This window comes from Gadus macrocephalus, chromosome 1, assembly GCF_031168955.1.
Source record: "Gadus macrocephalus chromosome 1, ASM3116895v1".
In the NCBI taxonomy this organism is placed as follows: domain Eukaryota; kingdom Metazoa; phylum Chordata; class Actinopteri; order Gadiformes; family Gadidae; genus Gadus; species Gadus macrocephalus.
The window spans coordinates 38,271-52,913 of record NC_082382.1 but is presented as its reverse complement, the minus strand read 5'-3'; the positions used below and the strand labels follow the sequence as shown (position 1 = coordinate 52,913).

At 43.4% G+C, this 14,643-nt stretch overlaps 1 protein-coding gene across 4 annotated transcripts in view; it reads right to left on the bottom strand.

The window, feature by feature from the left end:
• The window catches only part of rereb (arginine-glutamic acid dipeptide (RE) repeats b), a 32,111-nt gene extending 23,947 nt beyond the window's left edge, over window positions 1-8,164 (bottom strand). For all 4 annotated transcript variants that reach the window (XR_009527265.1, XM_060060801.1, XM_060060793.1 and 1 more), the window contains exons 1-8: window positions 8,006-8,164; window positions 6,965-7,013; window positions 6,485-6,609; window positions 2,617-2,716; window positions 2,364-2,462; window positions 2,149-2,229; window positions 1,896-2,049; window positions 1,643-1,735 (exon numbers count right to left, since the gene is read on the bottom strand). Coding sequence is in view for 3 of the 4 variants with exons in the window: in XM_060060801.1 (XP_059916784.1) it covers window positions 1,643-1,735; window positions 1,896-2,049; window positions 2,149-2,229; window positions 2,364-2,462; window positions 2,617-2,716; window positions 6,485-6,609; window positions 6,965-7,013; window positions 8,006-8,031 (727 nt within the window). In the remaining variant the exon portion in view is untranslated. The remainder of the gene's footprint in view (window positions 1-1,642; window positions 1,736-1,895; window positions 2,050-2,148; window positions 2,230-2,363; window positions 2,463-2,616; window positions 2,717-6,484; window positions 6,610-6,964; window positions 7,014-8,005) is intronic.
• Window positions 8,165-14,643: the final 6,479 nt, after the last annotated feature.

Here is a 14,643-nt window from a genome sequence, read left to right as displayed (position 1 = left end):
CTGCTAATTGGAGAGCAGCTTTTTCTTCAATGACATAGAAAAGAAAGAATGTATATATATATATTTTTGAAAATCACGCATGTAAATGCACATAAAAAAATTTGTTGCATCAAGATGCATAGATAATCGTTTTAGAATCGAATCATTGACCTCATAATCGGAATCAAATCTTGAGGTGCCAAGAGATTCCCACCCCTAGCTATGATACGATTCAGGGACAAAACATTTTAATATCAAACCATTCGATGTGATTCGATTAAATGTTCTAACGATCCGGTGCGATTTGATGAAAAATTAAAATGTTAATATTTGTTTAACGTTAACACATTAATTTTCTATTAATTAAAATAAGCCTTCTATAAAAGAGACATTGCCTACTTTCAAATATATATATGGACCATGGAATCTTAGGTTTTTATATTTATTTCTTTATGGCATGGGGAAAAGGGGAAGACACATTTATAAATGTAGAACTACATGTCTATTTGTTTATTTATAGACTTCGTTGCTGTCCTACACAATTTAAATAAAAAAGTGAAGCTTTTGTCAATATTCCCCTCCTTCTTATAAGACCCAAAGGCCTTTGACACGTTTGATTTCTGATTCGCTGGTGCACTGAAAATCGTTTCACCCTTTTCGGACATATGGATGTTATTCGCACACTCACAACTCTGGTTGTTCCCTGCTCGCGAGACGCAGGACGCGCACGGGGACGCAGGGCGCGCACTCAAACATACACAAACACACTCACGGATCCGCCCGCATTCTTAAGTTTTGTTTTCCGGATCGCAATGAGTGGACAATGCTGTCTTGATATCAGGCTAAACCGATCGCAACGTTTAAATCGATCGGCTGATTCTTGGTAATATTAAATCGATTCAGGGGCCCACGTATTGATGTAGTCGCATCTGTTTGAATCCAACCGGATACTGATTCGTATCGGTGAATCGTTACACACATCGGTGTCGTCACACACACACACACACACACACACACATTACACACGCCGCGTTATATACAAGTGTCTGAGTCACTTAACCGACACTGGCATCAGAACCAATCATGGCTTCAGACGCAGCTCCAACCATCCACGCACACACACAGTGGTGTAATACTATGTGTCACAGAAGCTCACCCTCTCTCAGACGCAGACATCCAAACCAACTGCAGGTTCAGACACAGCCACACACACTCGTTATATGTTAACGTCTGAGAATTTTGACCCTCTCTCGACAACGCCTCATATAAACAGTGAAGCCGAGCATGCTCCCTATTTTCACCAAAATATCCTACTGATTTAGAATATTGAAACATAATTACATAATCACTTTTTAATCGCAGTTTGTGGATGAAAGGCATTATGATCATTTGCAGGATGCATTCATTCAGGCATCCATGTTTTGAGGCTTTAGTTTTTGTGATGTTTTTCGATTGTGATTGTTCAATCTGATTGGTTCGGAGGCTAGTGTTTTGGCTCCTTTAGCAATAAGGGCCACCATAGCCTCTGGAAAGGGAGGGGTAAGGGGGGATTCAGTTGGCTGCCATCTGCAACCTCACGGCCAGCTGCTTCTTAACGCAACACAACAGATCTTTAGCAATAATCTGTGAATGGCCATCTGAACCGGATAATGTGTTCTCTTACCTGTTGTGCCACAGTGGCTGCAGGTGGACCGCTTCAAGTCTTGTTCACTGTCTTCACTTTCCATGTCATCCTCACTGGCGGAGCTCATGTCCACTGCAAAGGCAAAACACAGGCTGCATGACTTCAGCCCTCACCATCAGACAACAGGATCATTGTTCTACCCCCAAGATAAAGCAAGTTAGTCACACACACCCAAAGCCCAACTCTATCATCCAAGAACGAAGTAAAGCCACCCATCAGAGGACTCCCTTACGTGAGTGGGACCGGGACGGCGTGCTGACGGGGGCCGTGGCTGACCGGGTCTTAGCCTTGCGTGAAGATGGCTGGCGACGGTGCTGGCGATAGGCTCTGGTTCCTGAGGCCTCCGGCGTCTTCTTCCAGTGGTAGTAGAACGTGATCAGCTCACCCTGGAAACAGAAACAGGACGTTATTCCATCAATGAACTCGGCTAGCAGGAAAGTGTATCAAAGAGAAGAGGTTACCATCTTAATGAACACTTTAATTACCGTCTTTTTGCTGGGCAGAAGCTCTTTTCGAATGCGGAAGAAGTTCTTGCCGTAAAGCCTAAGGCCTTTGATGAAGCGTTTCTATTGAGGGAAAGAAAAAAACAATATTGTTAACCACTTATTGAGTCACCTGATTAAAAAATAAATAATACACTTTTATAATAGACTTGAGCAGATTAATAACTAAATACGTTTAGAGAGTAAGGATGGCTCACCACATCGTCCTCTGACCAGCACTTCTCAATCAGCTTTGGAACTGGTTTCTTCACCAGATGCTGGAGAGCTTTGGCTGCATCGTAATGGCTGGCATGCAACTGGAATTTAAGAGGCAGAAGAAGAAAAGCACTCGTTGAACAAACAATTAGAAGCACATCAATCTTCGGACAAGTATCCATCCATTGGGCCATCCTAACCAGTAGGACCAGCGCCCCCGAGGCCTGTCTGGGAGGTTATGTAAGTGTTCTGTACCATGTTCAGTGCGTTGAGAGTGGTGTCATCACGGGACGCCGCCAGGCACCCATCCTCCGTCGAGCCGCCATCACACATCCCTGCAAACGCTGCCATGCTCCTTTAGACCAAACACACATCATTCATATTACTTCAAAAGGGTGACACAAGCATGAACCAAAAGCATGAACCGCAGCGGTCTATAGTCAAGGTCCAGCTCATTAAATGACCAACAGCCTCTACAGACAAATTTTTCACAATATGACCATAATGTGCCCTTCCGTTCACGTCAGCATATGTATTCAATATGGCATTAGATATAGGTTACATCTATGAAGTCTGAAAGTGGTCTAACAAATCCGACCAAACCCCCAGCGATTAAGAGAATGTTGAGGCGTTTGAAGGATTGAAATTATTAATGAAAGTGAATGATCCGTCTCAGTGTAAAGTACCGACAGAGAAAATCTAATTCACCAGCACGGGTTTGTGCGTAGTCCATGCCTGCATTGATTAGGTGGTTTTGTGTACGCTAATGGCCTTGAAGCACACAAAGCCTGCAATAAATCTATCCATAATAAAGCAATTAAAGGGGAAATATTATGAAAACAGCACTTTTCCTGGGATTTGGGGTGTTGTTGTGGGTAGATGGTGCTCCCACACGCATACAAACTTTGAAATAAGTCTGTAGATGATTTTTTGAGTGAGATACACATTTCTGGAAGCAGCCCGCCTCCAGCTACCAAACGAACGAGTCAGTTTCGGCGCCCCCTCCTACGTAAGAAGGGGGCCCATTTGAATATTACCTCCCACTTCCCCACTCCCCTCCTATCAGAGCATCGCTAAGATTTTGTTGACCAGCAGGTGAGCAGCTCCGGAGGGGGGAACTCGGCGCTAGCCCTGCAGCTAAGCTCCGGGAGTACAATCCCTTTCTCTGTTGCCGAGCTCACCCCGCCGGAGCGGCCGCCGAAGGGAAGTCGGGAGGAGGAGACATGGAGTAGAAAGGGATTGTACTCCCAGAGCTGAGCTGCCGGACTGCCGCTGAGCTACCCCAGCCGGAGCTACTCGTCCGCCGGAGCTGCTAGTCTGCTGGAGCTGCCACCTAGCTTCGGTGCAAGTTCAGCTCCCGGAGTACACCGCCCGAGCTGCCGGACTGCGGCCGGACGGCTTCGACGGCGGCCGGCAGCTCCGGCGCCGGGAGCTCGGAGGCAGTCCGGCAGCTCAGCTCCCGGAGTACAATCCTTTTCTTCTCCATGTCGTGGTTCATGGACTTCAGAGAGTCAAGGCCAAAGTTCCTTCCCCCTAATTTTCCTCAACCATGGCCGAGATATCCCCCACTACGAGTCTTTACTTGTGGAAGTACCAGAGACGTCAGACACATTCTTTATTATTCATAATATCATCCGAGGCGCACATAGCTTTTGGCCGTGATATTAGATAGATTATAGGGGTGGGAATCTCTTGGCACCTCACGATTCGATTCCGATTATGGAGGTCAACGATTCGATTCTGAAGCGATTATCGATGCATCTCGATGCATCAATCTTTTTTATGTACATTTCCATGCGTGATTTTCAAAAATATATACATACATCTGGGTTTGCTACTCAGAGTTTGCTAATCACTTCCTACTTTTGTGATGATCATTAAAGACATCAACAGATGAATTAACTTATCTAATGATTCATAAGAGAGAAATCTTTTGTCACAAATATGATTTTCTAGGAACAATCGAATAATCAATGCAGCTTGCATTATAACACAATATGGAAGCATGCAGAAAATAGGTTTCAGTTTTATTTTATTTCTAATCTTTCTTTTCTATGTCATTAAAGGAAAAGCTGCTCTTGAATTAGAAGGAGTTCTTGTGTCTGGCTGTGAGTTTGCGTGCATGCTATGCGTAGGCTGAATCGCGATCGTGTCAAGACAAATCAGATAGGCAAATACACACTGAAGATAAATTCAATAATTTTAAAATTACAAAAATAACCCTCTCTGGCGAACAGAATGTTGTTTTTTTAATTCCGATTATTAATTTATCTGCATCGAGACAGAATCGTTCTAGCGAGAATCGCGATGCATCGAAGAATCGATTATTTTTCCCACCCCTAATAGATCATATAAATACCTGTATATAATATTATTATTATATAATATTATATAGATATAGAGCTCCAGGAGTCCGCAAACGGCAACAATCCCTTTTCCTCTATGCTGTGGTTCAGTCTGTCAGCTCATTGGTCAATGGGCAGCAGCTCATTTGCATCAATGCTACAGACACCAGAAACAGTGCATTCTGATGGGACTGAAACAGAGGGGAATAGCGGTATACGATTTTTTTTTCTCCTAAAAGCTATTTCCAGCAAACAGCTTCAAAAACATGTTTTCTTGAACTCAAATACTATGTTTACTTGTTGGGAAAACACCATAATATGTCTCCTTTAATAGCGAGGAGCGAAAGGCAGACTGGGGGTTCAAAGTCACGGCGGGCCTAGTGGTGTTGACTGCTGGAATCTGACCAGGGACGCCCTTTCTTCTACACCTTACTTTTGGCATTTCAGTTTTTTAGTAAACATGCAAAGATTGTTTAAGAGATATTTTTTTCCTTGTTTCCTATTACCGTTGAGGAGAGGTCCAACATACGAAACACTAATAAGACTAGGGCTGCAACAACGAATCTATAAAATCCATAAAAATCTATTACTAAAAGAGTTGGCAACGAATTTGGTCATCGATTCGTTGAGTCGCGCGATTAATACGTCACTCGTAGGCGCGGCACTGTTTACAGCCAGCCGCCGACAGGTTGGTTCACGGTTCATGCATGCCCACAGCGAGCTTCAGTCCCGTCAGTTAATAGTAGTAATCCAGTTTTTAATCCATGTTAAAATCGGCAAGTTATAGACCTAGTTAGCTGAAAAAAAAGTAACAAACAGTGTCATATGTGATGTGTTCAGGTCGGCTCAGTAATATAATTTTTGTGTTAAAATGCAACACAAAAAAAAAGAAATTTGGTATTTTGGCGAAAACTTGTTTTCCCAGCAACATAAAATAAATAGTAAAGATGGAATTATGACCCGTTTAACGTCCTATCTTGAGCTATGATCATTTTATCAGCAATTAAAGCAATAATGCAAGTTCTATTTCAACAAAATAATAGAAAAGTATCAATAGTGTTATCAATAAAGGCTTGGATTGTTAAGTGAGTCTCAAAAATTGTATCAATATCAATAAAAATTTAGCTGAGAGAAATTATGATGATTTAATTTATTTTTAACCGGTTTATTTACCGGTTAAAGATCTTATCAGTTAACCAGGTTAACCATGGACATCCCTTATATACTGTATACATATATCAATGTATATTATACATATACTGTTTTTTTTGTGTTATCCCAGTTTTTTTTTTTATCATTTAACATTACTTTTAATAGTTCCGGGACGTTGGATCAATAACCTGGTGTGTTTACACTTTTACACAAGGGTTCATGACCGTAGGTAAGCCTACTGCAATAGATGTAGGCCTATTTGAATGCGCTTCAGGCTAGATTTATAGCCTACCTAGGGGATCTAACAATGACAACGTCATCAGTTTCTAGCTGACGGTTCTGTAGGAGGCCTTCTTAAAGGGAATCCTTTCTCTGGTTAGAATCCATCTTTCCGAGCAATCACTTAGAACTAAGTTTTATATATATATATATATATATATATATATATATATATATATATATATAATTTTTAAATGATTATAACATTAGAATATTATTGACCCATTTTTTGTTAAAAAATAACCATAAGAATCAGGATGTTATTAGGACAATCAACAGGTATTAGTAGTTAATTGATACCGGCGTAGTAGACCCAATTGCACGAAAGCCTCATAACACACTCTCACCTTGCCGCTCTCAGGTACATGAGTAGATCACAGTCATTGACTCCCGGGGTCCACACCAGCTCCTCGCTCTCCGTCTGAGTCTGGAGGCTAGGGGCTGACCGTGGCTGCAGCTCGGGAAGCTTGGCCTGCATACAGCCAAAGAAACCCCCACTCATAAGGGTGTAATCCCAGCAAGGTTACAATGCTCTCAATATGAGTGGTTACTGAATACAAAATGACCTGTGGAGGAGTTTGAAAGATAATTTCAAACCTAGTCGACCTTTCCATTCAGGGATGTCAAGCTTTCAAATGTGGCGTATGTGGTTCATTTTTGTGGAAAAAGTGTATGACTTTACCTAGACTAGATAACACATGCATGTTTAATAAACATGTTTTTTTTATTGGCCATCTTTGGTTTGTTTAATAATGAACAGGTTAAATGTTTGATTTAGCTAATTGTTTAACTTTTTGATTGATCATTATTAAGAGTTATGAATTCACCTGGTGACTTGGTCCCACTCGTATCTCCCCTTGGGTGCTGTTCAAGCTCCTGGACATAAACAAGACAATCGAAACATCAGCGTCAGAATAGGGCTACTTGGAGGGGGGGGGGGGGGGGGGGGGGGGGGGGGGGGAATCACTGGTTTACTTTTTTAATGTATTTATTGTTTTTACAAACCCCTAGGAGACGAGAACATCCTAACAGGATGGCTGTCACTACATTTGAGACCCTTTATGATGTTTCACACCGACTCCCCGTCCACCACTGTCAGGTGGCTTTAAACCAGATCTCAGTAGTAACGTGAGTTATAACTTAAGGCGTCATTACACATTTCATACAATACTCTACAAGTAGACTGTGTTCCGGATATGATCCACTGTAGTTAAGATCAGTAGCACTGGGTCGGTCAGTAGTAGCCTGGTGTTTGTGGCCTAAACCCTCCTCTGACACGGGGGACCCGTTCGATCTACAGCCTTTATATTATATATTATATAAAGCCATTAACTTCCACCCTTTAGTTCAAAACAGTCGATCAAACAGCCTGTTAACACGAAAAACACGTCACGTTGCACAGTGACCATCGTCCCTAGCTCTGTAGTGCAATGATCAGAGGTCTCCCCTCGGTAATGTCACGTTAACCACCCGACTGTTGACATAACCTACACGGCCACCACAGCGGATCCACTCCGTAATCAGCATTTTAGTTCACTTTAATGGATGCTATGTCCGTCAGTCGTGCATGCATGTACGGTACATATCGTGCATGTATATTTTACAACATTTGGTTCCACGAACGGGGAGGAATGCATTGTTTTCCATGGTTTGGTACAGGTCTGGTTTCGCTAACGAGGTGGCTAGCTCCGCGGCTAACGACAGTAAGCTGATATTCGGCTAGCGTCTTAGCGAATAACTTCACCGAATTTGACACACTGAGCGCTCCACGCAGGCGCGCAGACGTCCCCCGTATAACCGCGGTAATATGGCGACGCGGCGGCGAATTACCGCGAATACAACGCTAACTTCTGAGTTGGCCGAGTTACCTCCGCGGACTGAAGAGGTCGTCCATGTCGAAGGGTGTCTGGATGCGGCTTGTTGACACCGTGCAGCGGGCTGGTCGACGCTAACGACGCGGCGGAGCCCCCGTTACATCGCTATTCAAAATGGAGGCGGTGGAGGGAGGCGGTCTGCTCCGCCTCCGCCGCCGCGCGATGACCTCAGCCGCCGCGAGCCGCCGCCGTTCAACCCCCCAGTGGGCACAGGCAGCTGAGCACATGCCCCTAGCAACATTCTATAGAAATGTATAGAAATATATATATAGTATAGATAGAAACATGCATGTGTATGGAATCACAACCTCCTTAGACAGTTGTGCTTTTTTCAAGCATTTCATATGAGGTCGAGTTGTGTACTGGGCCTCTCACACCTGACAGTGGCGACCTCCCAAGGGCATCTGTTTATGTCGTTCACTTAATGCACGTGTATATTACCTGTTTATTATCTAGTATGCCCTTTGAGGGCCCACATCTATTGATGGGCTCAAATTGCTCAATGCACGTGCAATGTGCAATATGCGTGGATTGTATTTGTAAAAAGTGTTACAAAGTTGATTAAATTTGAAATAGTCTTCCATTTTAAATTGCATGGTACTTGATTGAATTGTTGAATTAACCTTGTAACATATTTCATCTATTTATGTTGTTTAAAACCAGTCTTTGTGGATTTCGGTGGCAAAAACCATTAATTGTGTATTTCATTGCAATTCATAGTTTTATTTGTAGGCCTATCTCATTAAATACGGTCTTTAAATGCTAATTCAACAAATAAAAAAACAACAAATTCAAATGGACTGCATTTATATAGCGCTTTTTCTGTAACCAGTGGCCACCCAATGCGCTTTACAATATTGCCTCACAATCACCCATTCATACAACGACGGCGGAGTCAGCCAGCTCGTTGGGAGCAGTTAAGGTTAGGTGCCTTGCTCAGGGACACCTCGACACTCAGCCAGGAGGAGCCAGGGATTGAACTAGCAACCTTGCGGTTACCAGCCAACCCTCTCTACCTCCTGAGCTACTGCCGCCCCAAAGGAGCCAATGGCTCACAACAACGGATCGGGAATCACACACAAAGCAGAAACCACCACGACATATATAAATAGGAAAACACAACGGCATATATGAAATGGTAAGAACAAAGACAAAACAGAGACCACAGTGACAAATCAGAAACACAAACACAAATGTGTATGCGTCAAGCATGATATCTGCATTCTGCGCAAGCGTGTTGCATTACTAGTGGCGAATGATCCTGCTACTGCAGAAGCATAGTCTTCCTATGGTTGACTTTACGATGAAGTTCTCAGAAAGGGCTATCTGCCTAAATCTAAACATATAATAATAATACAAATACATTTAATTTAGAGGCGCCTTTCAAGACACACAAGGTCACCTTACAGAGCATATAGTCATCATAAATCGTTTAAAAAAAAAAACAAGACATTGTGGAAAAAATAAATGAATAAACATAATAAATAAGAAATAAATAAAACAAAAACAAGACAAAACAATATGTGTGTGGACGATGGCTGGTGGGAGCAGCCAAACCTGGCCCGAGTCCCAATGATTGGCCTCTGGGTAGGGCTGCAAACCTGTTGTACATTGAGCAATGCATACAGCCTGTAAACATTGATGTGTGTGGTGACGGCTGGTTTAACCTGTATAGTACAGGTTAAACCAGCCGACACCACACACACACTCAGGAAGAGATCTCTGGCCTGGCAGCACAGCACACATCCTGCAGGGTGTCAAACTCAACCATGGCATAAAACGGTTCCAATACAGCCCCCCTGCGTCCTTGTTTTGGTGGAGCCCAGTAAAAGCTACTGGGAGTGTGGCAGCCACCTATGGGGTGTGTAGCATGGACATTGCCACACTTACCAAGTTATATTATTATTTTTATAAATATATAATTTATACCTTTTAATATATATATTTTTTCATTCATTCTATCTATTTTAATAAGTTTGTTCACATAAGTCTAGATACGTATTTATTTGTTTTCCCCTCAGTTGCGTTGCCTCCAGCGCGATAATATATATATTAGAGCCCTTATCCAATCAGATTATTTCCCTGCGCTGTCGCCGGGTAAAACATAATCTAGCTGGGGCCTTCAGAATCCTGAGAGAATCCCCTCGCTGTTGACGCTAATGAGGACTATGTTGTTGATTGACATGTTCTTCAACCAATCAGATTTCGAGTATGCCAAGTTGGGCGTATCCTTTTACACGTCTAGGCCTTCTAGCTGGCCTTGTTGTTTGGCGCCATCAGGAGGAAAACAAAAGGAATTACAACTAGCAGCGAAATTATATAGATCATTAGGTTAGTTTTTTATAAGATTCACTTTAATTACAATGGATGACAGAGGAGAAGGACTGGATATTGCGGCCGACTTGTTGAAAAATACTTTTTCGAGAAGGATTTTCTCAGAAAAGCTAGAAATTGTGAAACAGGGACGACCAACACCGCAGCTAGCTGCTCTGACCCAGCCGGGCAAAGGATTTGTGCGGCCCTTTCTAATCCAGCAACTACAAGAGGCATACTTGGCTGACAGCGTCAAGTGGTCATTGTAATCTGTATTGCTGCCTGTAAGTCGGGGAGCCAAGGTCTCAAAAATGGGTTGAACCTGACATGGTCTGCCATACTTTTTATTTGTGTTTTTTCTGTAAACTTTGACCCTAAGAACAAATAATTGGAGGGTCTGCTCTGCCGGAAATGTCGCGAAAAAAAAAAGTGGCCATTTTAGTGTATGCACCCTATATTTTTTAACAGAATAATGGGTAAAACGTTTTTTTCCCTCAACTCCTCAGTGGATTGGGTAGGCTGTCAATAAATACATTCCAGATACACAGAACACATGTGCTGACAACATCCACTGAAAAAAACCCTCTTAAAACACATTTCTACATGATTTTGCATCAATTTAATGCAAAAGAAATAGGCGTTTTCTCACTTTCTTCCAATATTTTCATCTTTAATTCATTGGCAATCAATTATTCCCCCAAGTTATGACATCAGTCAATATGCCTTTCTCTTCACCAAACAGTATACTCATTCCACAGAAAAAAACTATAAAAATCCAACCAAAATGAATGGATCTGTGATGATTTCACTACTAGTTGGCGATCAACAGGCTCCGAACCTCAAAAGAATTTTAGGCTACTCTCAAAATTCCGAAAGAAATATTGAATATTTACACTGGATATTTATCATGGTTGGTAATGTCCACATTATTAAACATCATCAACATAACCCTGAACCCAAAGGAAATGTGTCACACAAGAAATATAATGACTTTCATTACTTTATTGCCTCAGATGACAACTATTACAACTTTAACGGAACAAAATAATTTAGCATAACTTAATTAACTAGGTGCAGGTCCCTGTGAGGTGGGATAATCAGGAGGGTGGCACACTGCAGATACTGCTCTGGGGACAGACCTTAACCCTCACCACCTGAGGAGACAGCAAACAAGACCGGCAGGCTGGGTTATACAGCAGCGCAGAAAAAACTGAACCCCCCCCCCCATCTATCTCTCTCTCACACACACACACACGCACACACGCGACCTTCTTACATGTCCCTGTCTTCAAGAGCAAGTTCAATCCTTGAACATCTGTTGTGGTCCCCGTGCAGACATGCAATGCCACACTTCACATTGGCTCTTGCATAGGAGCATCCACGGGCACACATGCTTTTCTTGCAGCGGCAGTATTTGCTGTGTTTGAGTTCAGAAGGTTTTGCCTCTTTCAGCATCATGGTTGCCACCAATTTGCCATTGACAAGTTGTCTCCCAAAATCAGTGGCAGCTGGGTAGGTTGGCTGAACCATGTGTGCCCGCTTACACACAGCCAACTGATGCAGGGCTCGGCGAAGGTGTTATAGGAAGGCATCTTCAGTTGGTGGGTTAGGGTTAGGCAACGTGGTGGAAGGCAACGCATGTCTCCTTTGAGGCTCACAAAGAGATGGGCTCGCAGTGCATCTAGATTACCACCAACGTCACTCCTGTCATAGAGTGACACCATGTATCACCGTGCTGCTGTTATAACCTCTTCCTGAACATCCAGGCTTTCCTCAGGGTCACCATACCTGCACAGCGGCAGAAGGTCTGTCAGGTTTTTAATAGCAGTTGTGTAGGCCTGTCTTTTTTCTCTTCTGTACAGATAGCTCACTGTGTCACATCCGGTAAGTATGTAGGTGCTGAGGAGAAGGGATGTAAGATCTGAAGCTGCTACATCATACTTCCCCACCAGAGCTTCTGTGATGGTATGAATAGGTAGGAAGATATCCATCGTTTTCACCCTCATTTCCTGCAGCCCATCCATTTGTGTGATGTAGTACATGCACATCATGATCACATCTGTCTGTCGCAACCACTACAGCCCGTTTGTGGTGCAGAAATTGTACTGAGTATGCAATGTGAGCAAACATCCTGGTATCTGCCTCCTCATTTTTCTCACAGGAAAGTTCTGGAAGCTCAACCTGACAATCCGCTGACAAGAGGACGGTGCGACCAGGATCACAAATGATTCTACCAAGAATTTGTGTGCATCCTGCAGGAAGTGAGTTGTTCTAAGTTGCCCATGCTTCCCCCATGTGGTTCAACAGATTAGCTTTATTCAGTGGATTGTGAATGAAGCCTTTCCATTCAGGTATAGGGAGAGTATCATGTTGCTTGTACTCCTTCATTTTGTTGGGGCAGGTCTTCATCCTCTTCTCTTGTTCCTCACCTTTCAGACTTTTAGCAGGGGAGACATCATATCGATCACCAACAAAGTGGATGCAGTCACACTTGTCTGGGAGGATTCCAAGGAGCTGCCTCAGGTACTTTCCTTGCATTTCATGGAAGGTGCTGCTCCCAAGATGTTGGTAACGTTGAATGAACACCTTGGCATCTACTACCATTAAAACAGGCTTGTCAGACGGCGGTAGTTTGTCCACTTCCCCCCATGAGCTGCCAAGGGATGTCTTTATTGCAGCCAGGTAGTCTGCCTTGTTTCCTTTACGCATTGCATAACTTTGGTCAAGGGACGGATCTGGCTCAAACAGGGAGGCTGGGCAACTTGTCCATTCGTGGCTAAACACTTCCACCTTCCTGTCCTCCTCGTAGACCTTTGTGGCTTTGAATGCCATGGACATTGACTTCTTTGGCTTTGCTGCGAAGGTTGAAAGTTTAATTTGGGCTACTTTCTCACTGTCTGTTCGTCTTGCTGCAGCCAGTGCCTCCAGTCCTTTTTCACGAGCGCAGATCAAGTCAGCAGATGGGGCTTTGTGGCCTGTTGAAATGTTGATCAGCTCCTGTTCTTCACATGTGAAAGGATTGATCATCTGGTTGCTGATGACATACATAGCCATAGCTTTGTGGTAGGTGAGGAACGTGCTTCATCAAACTCAGCCATCAAACATGACAGCTTTTTCAGCTGTTCAGTTGCATCAGCACACGCAGAAGTAGCCTTCTCTACATCCTCTTCTGACAGGGCATCTAGGAGTAGTTGGACATTGTTGCTTAGCACACACATGTACTCCAGGTCCTTCTCTTCATCGACCAACCATCTGGCAAATGCCTCCCAGTGTAGGGCAAACATGGCTGCATACACCATTATGTGCGCGTGCAGCATTGCATAGTAGTCTTTCCCGCTGATGATTTTGTTTGCTGTTCCACGGAGACAGACAGCAGCTTCGACCATGATGTCTTCGATTCCAGTGGACTGCATCAAATGCCCAATGGCTCCAAGGAAATTCTGAGCAATATGGAAGCCACCCATGTGCAAGATAAGTTTGGCATACTTCTCTTTGTTCTTCTTTTGCAGACCCAGAACCAGCTCAAAGATTGCTTGATCACATGTGATGATGGCATACTCTTGACCATGTTTTCTCAACACATCCATGCAGTACTGAACAGACTGTTCAACCACATATGGGTTTGTTGGTGACTTGGGGGAGAAAGGACCATAGCTGATCACAGTTGCAGAAGTGGTATCTAGGATGAGAAATGCTTGGAATGAACTCCATGTTGAGCATCGCAACTTGGTTTTAGGTCCTCCAATAGTACAGTAGGGCAGCTATGCACCAGGTGCCAGAGGATGCTCAGGTGGTCAAGAGGTTCAGCTAGACACACAGGAAGCTTAGGCTCTGTTTCAACACCAACCAGGGAGCGACTCTTTTGACAATCTTTTAGACTTAGGTGGCTTTCCTTGGTGTGAAAAGGCTGAGAAGATTCCAGGGCTGTTTGGCGGGTTTTCAGTAGAGGTAAACTAACCGTTGGTGTGGGGTCTTCATCTGGATTCTTGTACTGGAATATGTTGTGTGTTGTGCCATGCAGTGTTTGTCCATCCTTTGTGTACTCTTGGAAGTCAAGGTTATCAAATGCAAACTGTGTATCGTCCAACCTTCAGCTTTGTTGGTATGAAGGCACCATCCCTAGTTGTCTGCTCTTCAAATGCCTTTGCTGTAATATATCTCTGTGCTTCTTTGTAGCTAATGCTGTTCCCAAATCTATTTAGGAGTGACACAGTTGACTTGCTTCTGGTTTCCTTAAGGATGTACAAAGCTGTTCCAATGTGTATCGGTGTTGGGATCTTGGCAACTGCTTGGCAGACATCCTGGGCAAGGTTGAGAAC